This window comes from Palaemon carinicauda, chromosome 42 (assembly GCF_036898095.1).
Source record: "Palaemon carinicauda isolate YSFRI2023 chromosome 42, ASM3689809v2, whole genome shotgun sequence".
NCBI lineage: Eukaryota > Metazoa > Arthropoda > Malacostraca > Decapoda > Palaemonidae > Palaemon > Palaemon carinicauda.
Window position 1 is genome coordinate 23,385,074 of NC_090766.1, and position 17,500 is coordinate 23,402,573.

Genomic DNA, 17,500 nt, shown 5'->3' on the forward strand with positions numbered 1-17,500 from the left:
TTCGTTATCATTACAGCACATCTTAATTACGACTCGCGGAATCCTTGCAAAATAGCTGGCATTGTTTTTCTTTTTTTTTCTTTTTTTTTTAAATTTACTAGGACAGTTATATTGCCAGAGGATTGCGTTGGTTACCCAGATTGGAGTCTCTCTCTCTCTCTCTCTCTCTCTCTCTCTCTCTCTCTTTGTTTCTTTCATGAAAAAATCAGTCTGTTAACCTATGCGATTCGACTGAGTCGTGAAAGATGAGAGAGAGAGAGAGAGAGAGAGAGAGAGATAATTCAAGTAAATTGATACAGAGAGAGAGAGAGAGAGAGAGAGAGAGACAATTCAAGTAAATTGATACAGAGAGAGAGAGAGAGAGAGAGAGAGAGAGAGAAAATTCAATAAAATTGATACAATTACATAATAAAATAATTTAAACATTTCTTAATGAAGTAATCCTTACGTTATCTAAAACTCATAATCAATGTCATTCAAAATTAAGATCACTACACAGAAGATATTATCCTTCATTCATTTCATTGACCTTCAACGTCTTTATACACGAATCATATCCCAATAAATGATGAAAGCAGGCTTTTATAACAGAATGGATTTTCCCTCTATTCCCTCTATTTCCCTTTATCGGTGATCCTGTGGCTTTATTTCGAACGCTTTTAATGCCACCTACCCACCTTTACAGTCTTTATTAATGTTATTCGGTGTGACTGTACATTATATATATATATATATATACACATATATACATATATATATATACATATATATATATATACATATATATATATATATATATACATATATATATAAACATATACATATATATATATATATAAACATATATATATATATATATATATATCATATTTTGAGGTAAACCCACTATGGGTTATAAGGCTTTTACACATAAAACTTACCTCATTTCTGGGACATATGAGAGAGAGAGAGAGAGAGAGAGAGAGAGCGAAGGGGGTTTAATGGAAGACAATGTTAATAAGCATGCTTCCATTATGCATTGGGCAGTTCTTTATCTTTAAGACCACATAGATTAAAAACAAGAAAACTTAAGGCATGTCCAAAACCAGCCCGGCGTGGGAAGGGGGTCTAGAACTACGCAAAGAAGGGGCAAGATAAAACTGGACGAGAGAGAGAGAGAGAGAGAGAGAGAGAGAGAGAGTTTGTAACCAGAGAAAAGTCTGAAGTATGAACCAGCACAGAAAGAAAAGGACAAGATAAAAGTGAACGAGATATATATATATATATATATATACATATACACATATATAAGAGAGAGAGAGAGAGAGCGAGAGAGAGAGAGAGAGAGAGAGAGAGAGAGTTTAAAACTAGAAATGATGTCTGAAGTATGAAGCAGCAAAGAAAGGCAAAATCAATTAATATTTAAATTAATGATGACAAAGTAAATCAGGCTAAACCAAAGTTGAGCTGAAGTTAATGTATTGGATGTTCAAATCGAGAAAAATGGAAACGTAATTAAAATATGTCTTAATAAAAATAAAGAAGAATAAAAAGTAGAACAATATATAAACATAAATTAAACGTACGAAAAGAGGCAAGGCGAATGAGAGAGAAAACAACGAGTGAGAAGAAATAAAATTACAAAACCGAAGAATGTAAAAAGGATAAAGACAATGAAAATATGACACAACCCTAATGAAAAATCAATTTCATAAAAGAAACTAAAACAAAGATAATCTTATATGAATCTTATATGAAGTTGAAGAGGTGAACGAACTATGTGGCAGACGCCATTTAAGGTGTGCTTAAAGAGATCATTATTTCTGGAGAGGCATCTCTCTCTCTCTCTCTCTCTCTCTCTCTCTCTCTCTCTCGTAGATTGAAATATCAAGTTTCATTAAAGGTAAGGCATACGATATTTGGCCTTGAAACAAAAAGCTTAGCTGGATAATAAACGTAAATGAAAACGTGTGGGAGCTTACAAGCACGGAGAGAGAGAGAGAGAGAGAGAGAGAGAGAGAGAGAATCGATACACAACCTTAATTTTGTGAAATACTTTAAAGTAGTAACTTTATTCGCAATACACTTCCAATATTTCACTCCTTATTTCATAATTACACTTAAATTTCACCTTAATGAAGGTTTATATCCCATATTCATATACAAATTACATCTAGAGAAAGGTAATCCAATCTACTACACCTGAGTTCCCTCTAACGAGACCCCTCGAGGGACGTGTTGCCATGACAACAATGACGACAGAGCAATGCCACCAATGAGGAGCCTGGGATTATTCCCCCTTCATCCAGCACTCAGCCAATCCAAAGGCAGCTTTCGGTGACGTCACGCGCGTTCCACCAATCAGAAGCCATATGTGATGCTGACATCACAAGAGGCACTCCATTCATGTTCCCTCTTGATATATTCATGGTGCCACAAGGGATGACAGGAGAGCAGATGCAAATGCTACTTAAATGCAAACGAGATATTTATCAAATAAATTATGAACTGTAATCTGTTATTGAAATGAAATTTTCAGATAATAAGTTCGATGACATACACTAAAAAATATATATCATCTGTTATAGTTAACGAAAGTAAAAAAAAAAAAAACGGTGGTGGGTATCTTTGATATCCAACAACAACGAGAGAGAGAGAGAGAGAGAGAGAGAGAGAGAGAGAGAGAGAGAGAGAGAGAGAGAGGACAGAGATTGCAATTGCATTGTATCTTTTCACCACAGACGTTAAAATTACCATTAATATACGCCCACTCAAGGAAGAAAAATCTAGAGAGCACAAAATGTCGTTTTCAATATTCATCGACTCGATTCAACGTACTTCATATAACGTATTGAGTAACATGATCATCTTTTACTGTTAAAGCCTCCAGTTAATTGGCACAATAAATGGGTGTCCTAATTTTCCTTTACATCAATGTATAGCTGTTTAACACGTATGAAAATATTATATCTAAAATATTTGGACACAAGATTCTAATGGCCAAACAATCGTTAATTGTGATAGTCATATGTTATTTATCCTTCTATGTTAGCCATAACAACATTCTAATTCTTTTTTTTATGATAAAAGCACCCAGGGGAATAAACTGATTGAAATGATTAATGCAAAATTCAACAACAGACTAATGAAGAAACATGTTGCGTTATAAGAAGTATATTCTAATATAATTCAGAATATTATTCCTAATCTTTTCATTTTATGGATGTACAGAGAGCTCCAAGTGACGATCGGGTCCGAGATGGTTCGTAAAGCAATCCATATAAAAACTAGAGAGGTACTCAGTAGAGCGAAGACCTCCACAGCGGCAGCTTATTTCTCGACCTTGACCTTTGACCTTAACATTTAATAATTGGCGTGGATTTTCATACTCTAAAATATGAACAAAAATTGAAGTCTCTCACAATGACGTCCACAAATATGGCTGATTACGTGAATTGGACATTTTGCTTGACTGTAACCTTGACCTTTGGCCTTGACCTTCCTAAATTTAATCATTTCCAGCTTTTTACATAAGTTAATTCCTGCAAGTTTCATTACTCTAAGAAGCTGTTCACAAAGAAACATACACACAAACAAAGACAAACAGGGGCGAAAACACAACATTATTAAAGCTAGCCTTGTTCTCCATTCACACTAGGGTATAGAAAACTTTAATTCAAAAGTCATAATAAAAAATCCAAAATAATTTTTGTTTTTAAACTAACTAAAAAACATGGGTAATTAAGTAAAAACTTCACAAAACAAAATTCCATTCATAAAAAAACTTTCTTGATTTGAATTTTATTTTTCAAAAATATATCAACTTTCGAAAATATGGGACTGTACCTAACTCCCTATAAACGTCAAGAGCAATCAACTAATCAAGAATTCTTGAAAAGGTGATATCAGAACGATAATATCAATTTCATACGTGTTATGATTATGAAGGAACATGAAATGATTGAATATAAATCAATGTCCGAATCTGGGGGCACTATAGCCGGTGCTAGGGCATGGGTAGGGGCCATTTAACGTTTAAGAGAGTTTGCATATAGATAAATACGGAATTTGCCTATCATGAAGTCAAATTAATGACACCATTGTGGTGGCCTATTGGAAACGTTCATATGCCTTGCATTCGCAGGACTGAAGTTAAGAGACCTGCTCAAACTCGATAGATTTTTTAATGTCTGCATTCTCACCATTTGGGGAAGCCTATAGGTCTACCTACTGAGTTATCAGTAGCCATTGCCTGGCCCTCCCTGGCCCTAGCATGTATGGAGAGAGGCTTGGACCAAGGCTTTCTTTGGCGCTGATCGTAAGTATAGATGATCAGTCTCTTGGGCACTGTCCTGCTTGCTAGGGAAATGCCACTGTCCCTTGCCTATGCCATTCATGAGCAGCCTTTATAACAGGAAGTCTCACGAAGGGATAAATCTGCAAAGGTTATTAACCTCTTTAGGAGAAGGACCACCTACGTGACCTTTCTTTTTCCCTTTTTTTTTTTCTTTTACTACGAAACGCCAACGCCCGAACGATATCCAGGTAATAAACACTATCACTGTAAGTGGTTACCCAGACAACGGATTAGCATCTTATGGGGGGTGGTGGAGGAGGGGGGTACTGGAAGGGAGGCCTATGAAGAGAAGGAATATCAGGTTGCCACCCACCTCTCTCTCTCTCTCTCTCTCTCTCTCTCTCTCTCTCTCTCTCTCTCTCTCTCTCTCTCTCTCTCCATTTTTGGCGTTTTCGGATATGGATATACGGACGGATATGGGTTACAAAATGCCTACAGCTCGACGGTACACTTTTTTGCGGTTATACCTTATATATAAAGCAACACTCACTCTCTCTCTCTCTCTCTCTCTCTCTCTCTCTCTCTCTCTCTCTCTCTCTCTCTCTCTCTCACGCGCGCGCGCGCACACAAACGCAGATACCTGCACCGAATACAACTTTAGATACAGAATTCCATAGATGAATTCTTCTTCTTACTAATATAATTAAAATTTGAGTAACATAGATGTTAGCATATGTTTACAACATACGATAGTCACTAAAAAATATTTTACCCGTGAATCTTCTTCATCTATTAGCGTGCCTTTTTCCCATTCGTATGGGGTAACACGGTTGCCTGCCTGATGATAAAAGCGTTCTTTTACTCCCCTATCAATCAAAATTTAGAGTCCAATAATGAAATTGGAAAACGCTTTCTAATAAAACAATCAAGCTTAAAATGACAGAAAACTTAAAACCTCAGAGGAGTTTGTTTTGCCTAGGATCTTACAATAACAACATTGTTTTCATCTTTACTAAGTTTCCCTTTAATACGCCAGTGTATTAAGCATTTGTGTGAACAAAAGTTTATACTGTTACCATTAAGCTTTTGAAGCAAAGAGTTTCATGATATTGATTTAAAAACTACATCATCCAGGTTTCTGATACATAGTGAACGATATTACGTTCTTATATATTCTTATTGTAATAAGTAAAGGTCAATATTAGTAATTCAAGAGCACATGCTGGCATAATGACAATCCCAATCTAACAAAAGCGACAATTAAAACGATTTTACATCTAACAGTCTTTGAGTCGATCGAAGCTGGTTTTCTTCAATAGTTCCTCCGTCAATGAAGTTTTGTTTACCAGAGCAATGCAAGAGATCTAACCTCTCTCTCTCTCTCTCTCTCTCTCTCTCTCTCTCTCTCTCTCTCTCTCTCTCTCTCTCTCTCTCACTCCCTCTCTCTCTCTCTCTCTCTGTAAGTAAGAAACGAACTGAAAATGTATATTACATTAGATGCATTTTCACTTCATTCTTAAAAAGTTTCATCAGTTGGGAAAAGCAGGGGGCTATAAGCCCAAGGGCTCCAACAGGCAATGATAATAATAATAATAATAATAATAATAATAATAATAATAATAATAATAATAATAAAAATTAATAATAATAATAATTATCATTATTATTATTATCATTATTATTATTATTATCATTATTAGCTAACCTACAACCCTAGTTGGAAAAGAAAAATGCTATAACCCCAAGGGCTCCAACAGGAAAAAATAGCTCAGTGAGGAAAGGAAACAAGGAAACAAATAAACTACAAGCGAAGCAATGAGCAATTAAAACAATGTGTAACTTTTCTTTTTAGAATTCGCAAAACCCACGTTCCCCTCTCAGACTTAAAGGGGATATTGTTTAAATGGTTATAGCTCAACAATAAAGTGTTTTCCTGACATTTACCTGGAAGGCTTCCAGTTTCCAGCTCTTGGGCTCTGCTCTGCAATCTATTCATTATGCAAGCTCTGTCTGAATTTGTAAACAAAGCTTCTGACGAAGTTATGTCTGCCTTAGTAAACAAAAATATTTACCAAAAAATCCTTTATTCCAAAACAAAATAGTAAATGAGGAATTATAGCACTTTTGATGAGAGAGAGAGAGAGAGAGAGAGAGAGAGAGAGAGAGAGAGAGAGAGAGGAGAGAGAGAGAGAGAGAGAGAGAGGAGAATTTTTTTAAGACCTCGTCCTCATCCTCATATTTATTTACTATAATATTAATAAACTCTAAATATCTCACAATCTTTTACCAATTCTATTATAATAAATTACATATGTACAAGTACATTAATATGTGAAGACTGGCGGATTTATAAGAGGAGTAATTTAGCTTACAGAGGGAGAGAGAGAGAGAGAGAGAGAGAGAGAGAGAGTGAGTCTACATCATTAAGAAAAAACCTGTCATTCTTTCTTTTGCTTTATTTCAGAATGGATGCTCTCACTAACCAAAAGTTAATCTCTCTCTCTCTCTCTCTCTCTCTCTCTCTCTCTCTCTCTCTCTCTCTCTCTCTCTCTCTCTCTTCTTCTTCTTCTTCTTCTTCTTAAGTCGGTAAAATATGGCATGACGGACTAAATGCTATTAATCCTTTTAAACCATTCCTTGAAAAAGATGACCTCGATAAACAGTCTTTATATTAAGATGACCTCGATAAACAGTCTTTATATTAAGATGACCTCGATAAACAGTCTTTATATTAAGATGACCTCGATAAACAGTCTTTATATTAAGATGACCTCGATAAACAGTCTTTATATTAAGATGACCTCTATAAACAGTCTTTATATTAAGATGACCTCGATAAACAGTCTTTATATTAAGATGACCTCGATAAACAGTCTTTATATTAAGATGACCTCTATAAACAGTCTTTATATTAAGATGACCTCTATAAACAGTCTTTATATTAAGATGACCTCGATAAACAGTCTTTATATTAAGATGACCTCGATAAACAGTCTTTATATTAAGATGACCTCGATAAACAGTCTTTATATTAAGATGACCTCGATAAACAGTCTTTATATTAAGATGACCTCGATAAACAGTCTTTATATTAAGATGACCTCTATAAACAGTCTTTATATTAAGATGACCTCGATAAACAGTCTTTATATTAAGATGACCTCGATAAACAGTCTTTATATTAAGATAACCTCGATAAACAGTCTTTATATTAACGCTATAACAATTTCAGAGCACATTGTTAGGGTAGAGGAGACCATTCAATTGCACATTAAGGCTAAAAAGTGGTTGGAGAGAGAGAGAGAGAGAGAGAGAGAGAGAGAGAGAGAGAGAGAGAGAGAGACATTAAAACGTCAAGATCAATATTTAACTTTTATGATATAATTCTACTTCTAAAGCTGGGATGGAATAGGAAATCATCCCCATTTAATTTTTCCATAAACTGTACATTTTGATTTGAAAGTTTCTTGGAAATTCAGTTATAGTTGGTTAAGAGGATTCATCCAAAGCAAGAAGTTTAATTTAGAATCGACAGGAATAAGTTTCAACATCATTGCTCAGGGTCGAATACTTTTCAAGGAATTATATAACGTGCTTCTTCAGGGGACATTGGAATCTAATGTCAACTTGAATAACTATTATTTTTTTTAAATATTATCATAACACAATTTTCGATTCTTCACCAAATTCATCATCATCATCTCCTACGCCTATTGACGTAAAGGCCTCCGTTAGATTTCGCCAGTCGTCTCTATCTTGAGCTTTTAATTCAATACTTCATTCAACATCTACTTCGCGCTTCATAGTCCTCAATCATGTAGTCCTGGGTCATCCAACTCTTCTAGTGCCTTGTGGAGCCCAGCTGAACGTTTGATGAACTAATCTCTCTTGAGGAGTGTTAAGAGCATGCCCAAACCATCTCCATCTACCCGTCATAATGATCCCATCCACATATGGCACACGAGTAATCTCTCTTATAGTTTCATTTCTAATCTGTTCTGTCAATTAACTTGTAATATCCATCAAATTGCCGTATTAAAAATATAAAACTTTTCGAAAAACCACTTTTCTTGAAAGAGCTTTTCGATAAATACCGTAACACATTATTCTATTTAAGATCAAATTTATTCCCATTTAAAAATATAAAACATTCCCAAATCATTTTCTTAAAAGACTTTTCAGAAGGATAAAAGCGAAGTAATAATCTCATCGCTTCAAATGATATTGACCATAGTACTTATCTTATTGATATTATTATAACGCATTATTCGATTCTCGATCAAATTAGTGTTTAAAAAATATAAAGCCCTAAAAAAAGTTTTCTTTATATACTTAAAAAAAACACGAAGCAATACAGTTATTACTATTCTTGTTTTTGTAATAATTATCATAACACAATTCTCGATTCTCGATCAAATTACAGTTTCAAAGATATAAAACCTTCACAAAAAAGAAATGGTTTTATTGAAATACTTTTCAGAAAAAAAAAAAAAAAAAACGAAACAATACACTGATTACAATTATTGTTTGTAATTATCGTAACACCAATTTTCGATTATCGATAAAATCACCGTTTCAACCATAAAAAACCTTTGCTAAATAAAAACTTTTCTTGAAAACATTTTCAGGACAAAAATGGAAGCAATACTCTTTAATCCCAATCCTCAAACCAATACCATAACACAATTTTCGGTTCTTGATGAAATTACCGTTTCAAAAACATGAAACCTTCGCTAAAAACACTTTTCCTGAAAGAGATTTCAGGACAAAAATGGAAGCAATACTCTTTAATCCCAGGACAAAAATGGAAGCAATACTCTTTAATCCAAGGACAAAAATGGAAGCAATGCTCTAAATTTAATCCCAATCCTCGAACCAATATCATAACACAATTTTCGGTTCCTGATGAAATTACCTTTTCAAAAACATGAAACTTTCACTAAAAACACTTTTCCTGAAAAAATTTTCCGGACAAAAATGGAAGCAATACTCTTTAATCCCAGGACAAAAATGGAAGCAATGCTCTTTAATCCCAGGATTAAAATGGAAGCAATACTCTTTAATCCCTGGACAAAAATGGAAGCAATGCTCTTTAATCCCAGGATTAAAATGGAAGCAATATTCTTTAAATCCAGGGCAAAAATGGAAGCAATACTCTTAAATCCCAATCCTTACACCAATACTGTACTCACAATCGCCACATAGATCACACTCACCCAATCTTCGCACTGGAGTTCCTGCAGATCATGTTCCGAGCTGAGTAGGTCGTTGGTGTGCGTGATCAGTTTGTTTCCCTGGGCCACCTTCGTCAGGAAAGAGGCCAGGTCAATGGACTCCGCCACCAGAGCCCTGACCACTGCTCTGTAGTGCTCGCACACGCCCCCTTCCTTGCCCACGCTCGTCAGGCGGCTCTCGCAAACCTGCGGAGGAAAGAGGGAAATCTTGTTGAGGCTGGAATATTTCTGAATTAAAAATGATACTGACCAATAATGTTTGGATCATGGATTATTATTATTATTATTATTATTATTATTATTATATTTATTATTATAGCTTACACAAATTTCAAGTTCATCAAGGTGTAGCTACACACAAAGGGCTATAGTGAATAACAACAACAACAACAACAACAACAATAATAATAATAATGAATTAAAAATATTAAGGACCACCACTGTTTGGTTCAATGTGTAGATACATAGAAAGGGCTATATAATAATAATAATAATAATAATAATAATAATAATAATAATAATAATAATAATAATAATAATAATAATAATATAGCTCCAGGAACTTATAGAGAAGAGCGTGCTCGTTGAAACAGAGGATATAGTGAGGAAAGTGATGGATTCCTAAGGAAGCTGGATGTAACCCAGAACCACACACTATAAACCACCATTATTTGTACACTGATATTAACAAATAATAATAATAATAATAATAATAATAATAATAATAATAATAATAATAACAATAATAATAAGACAAGTTTGGGTAACATTTTGTGTTCCTGAACATTCACCTATAAAGGCGTATTTCATCTAAACTGTAGCATTTTGATTTGTGAAATTTGGGGTACATCGCCGATAATTGAGGCCGGGAAGACTATTCAACACCCTATAGTCAATTTCTTTTAGCGATGCAGATTTGCACCGACTCGCAGCGGTGCCCTTTTAGCTCGGAAAAGTTTCCTGGTCGCTGATTGGTTGGTTGGACGAGATAATTCTAACCAATCAGCGATCAGGAAACTTTTCCGAGCTAAAAGGGCAACGCCGCGAGTCGGTCCAAATATGCATCGCTAAAAGAAATGGACTATAGTGCGACCGGGATATAATCCAGCAATTATGTTATGAGATGAAATTGAGAGGGAGGTCAGACAGCATGATAGAAGAAAAATAAACGGAGGTGACGTAGAAGGGAGCAGATTTAGGCAGAAGGAACGCTACAAAGACCTTTTATAAATGCTTACGGTGCACCATGAGCAGTGCATATATAGCAATAGACTTGCGGCCCCTCAAAAAAAAAAAAAAAAAAAAAAAAAAAAAAAGAAAAAAAAAAACATCAAATGCAGCCATTTATGGTCCACTGTAGGATAAAGCCCTCATATATTGTCAATTCATGTATGGAGTTTGGCCAGTTTTCATCACAACGCTGACCAGTGCCACGGATTGGCGATGGTGGGAGACTTTGGTCTGATTGCTCACAGCAAACCAACCTAGTATGGGTGGCCCTTACTAGTACAGCTTTGCTGATCAAAGCGAAACACAAACCCTTTCACAACGTTAAGGTATCCACCACACATATAAGGAAACATGATTATTTCATTAACAACCTTTACTTTAGGTAACTTCAGAATACCACAATATTCATAAAGACATTCCGAGTAAAAATAGTGAGCTGATAACCCAAATTTATAGTAAAGTTTGATTGAAAGTTTGTATGGCTACTAATCTTGACATCAGGGTATTCAGAAATAAATATGTTAATACACAATCTTAATATTTGCCCGAGATTTGGGACAATAACGCATTGGAATATATGTTATAAGCCATTAAAATTACTACTCGTTTATATATTTTTGTTACCGAACTTGACTTATATTATTTTTATTATTATTATTCACAACTAATAATATGTTAACCATATTTAATCTAATTATTCGGTCATCTCAGATGCCATGTGTAGTTTGTAACAGTAATCATAATAATCATCATCATCATCATTATTTTATTGGCGTTAATTTTGTATTGAACTTTTTCTATTGCTCTTATTATCTTTTTCTCGACATTGATATATTCCGCCAGTACCTGGGAATATAGCAACGTAAAGAAGAAAAATAATACGAATAGAAAAAGTTCATTACTAACATGCGCCACTGAGGCAGTGTTTACTTTTATTAAACTTGTTTATAAGAGGGTCTACTCCCAAAATATATTATTATTATTATTATTATTATTATTATTATTATTATTATCATTATTATTATTATTATCCTTATCATCATTATTATTATTATTATTATTATTATTATTAATAGTATTATTATTATTATTATTATTATTATTATTATTATCAAAAAATATTGCTGACCCAAAAATATTTCATGTAATTTGACTTGAATTAAATGTTCCATAACGCCAGTTATGGCATTCAATCAATAATTTCTTATAGTCTAGTCTAGAGAGCAATCATTGAAAAATAAGATCGAATATCTAAAAACTGAAGTATTTCAGGAAGGTAGCAACACCAACATAAAAAATAAAAACATTAAAACAATAGAAAATACCATTAGAAATTTATAGCAAAAATTAGGAAGGTAACAGCAAAAAATTAGGAAGGTAAAAGCACCAATAAAAAAAAAAAAAAAAAATAGGGAATGCCATTAGAAATTCATAGCAAAAATTGAGGAAGGTAACAACACCAATATAAAAAATAAAAACATTAAAACAATAGAAAATACATTGGAAATTTATAGCAAAATATTAGGAAGGCAACAGCACCCAAAAATTAGGAAGGTAACAGCACCAAAAACTAGGAAGGTAACAGCACCAAAAATTAGGAAGGTATCAGCAAAAAATTTGGAAGGTAAAAGCACCAATATAAAAACAAACATAAAAAATAATAGGGAATGCCATTAGAAATCCATAGCAAAAATTGAGGAAGGGAACAACACCAATATAATAAAAAAACAAAATATAAAAGGAAATACCATTAGACATTCATAGCAAAAAAAGTGAGAAGGTAACAACACCAATATAAAAGAAATATTAAAAATAATAGGAAATATCATAAGAAATTCATAGCCACAAAAAAACTCCAACTGTATTCAAAAGGAAACTCATTTCCTCTGGGTTTCGAAGAACAAGAAACGAGGATGAATCAGGTTACGCCAGAAAACTTCTCAAAACCACTAAACGGAAATAAGTAATAAGTAACCCAGAGCCGTGAATATGCTCGTGAGCGAAATTCGGTGAGTAAACGCTTTTTGGCCACATTATTCATCTAACACGTACATAAAAAGACCTCCCGATATTTATCATTATTATTTTCAATAATTATAATTATTCTAATTATTTCAATACTAAAAATTCTAATCTTTTGAATATCAATTTTAATAAATTTAACAATATTAATTCAATTTATTTCAAAAATAATAATTTTAGTAATTCTATTACCAAGTCTGAATAATAATAAATTTCATTTACTTTAATAATTATAATAATTTTCATACTTTGATTAACAACGATCATTTTAATAATTTGAATAATAATAATTTAGATAATTTCAATAATTTGAATAATAATAATTTTGATAATTTTGATAATTTGATAAAGATAATTTTGAAAATTTAATATATTGAATTTTCAAAAAGTATAACTTTAATAATTTAACTGATTTGAATAATAATAATAATAATAATAATAATAATAATAATAATGATAATAATAATAATAATAATATCATCCCTATCTAATAGCAAACTCCCCCACACCCTTGGGGACATCCCCACCCCCTGGGGAGAGAGAAAAGGGAAGCAAGTGTCACCTTAAATCATGACGAATTAGAAGGAATTATGCAAATGAAGAAACACTTCCTCTATAGAAGATGGATAAAAACAATATTTATCCAAGGGATAATTCCAGGGATTTCGAGATACAAGATAAGAAGGTCCCAGGCAAAAATGTTCGAAGGATAATAGGAGCTAAAAAAAAAACTTCTAAAAGGAAGTGGAACTCGTAATTAGGGGAAAGAGCACACGCGACTATAATTATGACAATCCTTTGCAAAATAAAATGCGTATATATATATATATATATATATATATATATATATATATATACATATATATATACATATATATATACATATATATATATATATATATAATATATATATATATATATATATATATATATATATATATACTATATACATATATGTGCGTGTATATATATATACATATATATATATAATATATATATATATATATATATATATATATATATATATATATATATACTATATATGTGTGTGTGTATGTATGTGTATCCATGTGCCCAGGACATATAAGATTGTACAGAATGTCAGAAGTACATGGGTATAACATTACTCAAGAACTGATTATGAGGGAATGTTTACATTAAGACTTTAACTGAGAAAGCCAGACACTGCTGCACGTTTGAAAAAGATCAGGAGTTTATGATGAAAAAATATTTGAATAATTCAAAATTAAAATAAATAAAATAGAGTAGGTGGAGAGCCAATGGTTTGTTATTAATATGTCTCTGAGAAAAGGTGTGTGTATGTTGTGTTCAAGTCCGTATAAGAAGTTACCATTTACCAAGTTGCTTGAAAAGATAATTACTTGTGAATGAAGAGTGGACTGGTTTGATCTTTGCAGCTGATGCCTAAAACTTAAGAACATTTAAATAATTGCAAAATTGCGTAATATTAAAATTGTAATTTGTGAAGGGGTCTAGGGAGGATATAATAAGGAATATGCATTGACAGACAAACTAAAGGAAAATGAGTACTGGTTGGGATAGTAAAAAGAGACTACAGAATATATTAAAAATAGTTTGAAAGTATTTGCATGATGAGAAAGTTCCAAGTTAGTTATAAATGAAGTAAGATGGTGTAGGATTAAACAAGACGGAGTTAATGGGAATAATGAATTCAAGCAAAAAAAAAAAAAAAAGGTTGTAGACGGTTAGAATAAAAGTTTTGGTAGTTTATGTGAAGTAGAAAATAACAATTGAAATGTAGATCTTTTTAGAGTTTGTTTATGCCGAAAGGATTATGATAAGCTGGTAAAAAAGGGCAAAAGAAAAAACTGTACGGAAGAAGCAGACAAATACCTAGAAGTACTGAATGGAGTGAGACAGTGTTTTAATAACCAGAAAGCGATAGATTGTGTTGCAAGTAAGAATTGAAGAGTTCAGTGTTTAAAGAGGTTTAATGCACTACTGGTAAACTCATGTGAATGAAGCAGCAAATGGTGCAGAAGTGTTTTGTACAGGGATTTCCCACAATTTAGCTCATAGAGCATGAATGCTGTCCTTACTGAATTGGGGTAAATCCCAGTACAAAACACTTCAACATTAGCTGTCACATGCACTTTGAGAGAGAGAGAGAGAGAGAGAGAGAGAGAGAGAGAGAGAGAGGAGAGAGAGAGAGAGAGAGAGAGAGAGAGAGAGAGAGATTGTCAGTCCTTACCTGGAGAGCTTCGAGCATAGTAAAGTTAGCACTTCTGTCCATCTCATCCTCGGAATCGCCTGAGTCCCTTTCGATGCCTTCGTCGTCCGTCTCGCCCCTCTCGCATTCTGACGAAGGAAAAAGATTTCAGTGACGGAAAAAAACAAAAAAAAATTAAAAATCAGACCTAAAATAAACAAAGCAAACACTTAAACCCAATGTCTAATCCACCATTACCATAAGCAAAAGGCGACTTTTCACACACACGAGGGACTGATAATTGTATCCGTTGGCAGAGTTGGTTATTAGACTGGTAAATAGCTATAAAAATTTAATATACATACTTGCCATGTATATTCGTTGGAGAGGAGTTTGGTATGTTCTTGTGTATGAGATATACAGGTTATACAAAATAACAAACTGTAGGAATATACATAATTACGATCAGGCAATCATAATTTCACAATAGCATTTGCATGTAGGTATGTGTGAATATTACGGGCATTAGCTAAGTATATTTTATGCATATTTGTAGTTCGGCAGGTATTACCTTCACTAAAACAATTGGTATGCCTGTACAGTAGTATGGTAATTAACATGTACACACATTAGCAGCTGTATATACTGTATATGCACACAAACACATGGAGCAAGATTCACTAAAACAATTTGTATGCCTGTACAGTAGTATGGTAATTAACATGTACACACATTTGCAGCTGTATATACTGTATATGCACACACACACATGGAGCAAGATACAATAACACAAAGGTAATTCGACATACTTCAAAAGTGCATTCCATATAGCTAACAACACCACAGCACAAACACAACACAAAAGCCACAACAATAAGCTTATGTAACTAGAAATATACCTTTAACAGGTGATCACTTTGGATAAATAAATCACACTTTACTTTTCTTTACATAAAAAAAAAGAAAATTCATAATTTTAATTTTTTGCTGTCAAAAGACAATGAGGAAACATATAGTCTGCAAATGCTAAACGAAATCTAATAATACTGCCAAGATTTTCATGCAGTCATATAACTATCTAACTAACACTAACTATCTATATCTATCTATACAAATATATATGTATATGTATGTATGTATATATATATATATATATATATATATATATATATATATATATATATATATATATATATATATATATATATATACACTAAAATAATAAAAAAAGAATAACTGAATAAAATCCTAAATAAAAAAAAAACAATACTAGAGTTGACAAAAACCTTATTGTAAAATTCAGAGTAATAATGAGAAAAAAATGAAAGTATAAAAACCCAGTACAATTTATCATTGCATTATCGGGACACCCAACAGGCGTAAATAAAATTGACATTCTTACTTAAGCCACTCTCAGACCGTGATATGAATCATAAATTATCCACGCCCTGTTATATATATATATATATATATATATAGAAAAGCAACATAATTATGATCCCGCCAAACTTAATTTCCTTTTTGTAGTTTAAGGAAGAATATTGGGGGAGGAACTGTTTCATATATTCTGGAAAAACACTTCCTAAATTATCTCAAATATTCGGGGGGAGGGGAAAATACTATTCATCAGAAACACTGAATTATAGAATGGAGTGATATATATGAACATTAAAAGAAAATAATATTAATATCTACAAATAAGACCAGTGATAATACGAAGATAAGCACAAATAAAACCACACTAAAATATAATTACAAAAAATACGCAATTATGGTTTGTTAGGTCACTTTGATATCACTAAATTACAAAAGAGGATTGTGATTCTTAATTCCAACTGATAGATTTTATAAATTGAAAGTCCCCAATGTGAGGCATATAAGAAAATGGCTGCAAGAAATACGCTTAGCTATTTGGGTGCTAAAAATAGGTTATTATCACCGATATAATTATCATTCCGTTGGGTTTTTCGATATCATTATTGTTGTTTTCTAGCTTTTTCGATATTATTTTTAATATTTTCTTGTTTTTTTTTCGATATCATTATTGTTTTCTTGTCTTCTCGATATCATTATTAATGTTTTCTTGTTTGTTCGATAATCATTATTATTATTATTTTATTTTCTTGTTTTCTCGATATCATCATTATTATTTTCTTGTTTTTTCAATGTTATTAATATTGTTCCTTATCACTACTTTTGTTTTTATTTATTCATTTATCTATTGGATATTAGTTATGCAAGCACATTATTTAATTCTAAAACTTATTACCTATTTTCATAACAATCTCCATCATATAGATATAAATTAATACGGAATCCAACCTTCCATAACAATAACAACGAAAACAATCACAAATACTAACTTAATATGACTACACTTCCGTCTTGAGAAAGCATGGCTCTCTAATGCAAATTTCACAACTTCTTTAAAGATGACAACACAACAAGCAGCTAGACCTGGCCAGTACTCGATTGAGACTAATGTTAATACTGCTGAACAGGTAAACCTAGCGAGAGCCTGGTGGGGATGATGATACTCTTGACCTC

General features: G+C 32.6%; 1 protein-coding gene across 1 annotated transcript in view; it reads right to left on the minus strand.

The window, feature by feature from the left end:
* Positions 1-17,500, minus strand: part of spir (spire type actin nucleation factor) — a 130,181-nt gene that overhangs the window by 104,961 nt on the left and 7,720 nt on the right. Inside the window, exons 2-3 of the mRNA XM_068365031.1 lie at positions 14,996-15,102; positions 9,493-9,696 (exon numbers count right to left, since the gene is read on the minus strand). Coding sequence (XP_068221132.1) covers positions 9,493-9,696; positions 14,996-15,037 — 246 coding nt within the window. The 5' untranslated portion in view covers positions 15,038-15,102. The remainder of the gene's footprint in view (positions 1-9,492; positions 9,697-14,995; positions 15,103-17,500) is intronic.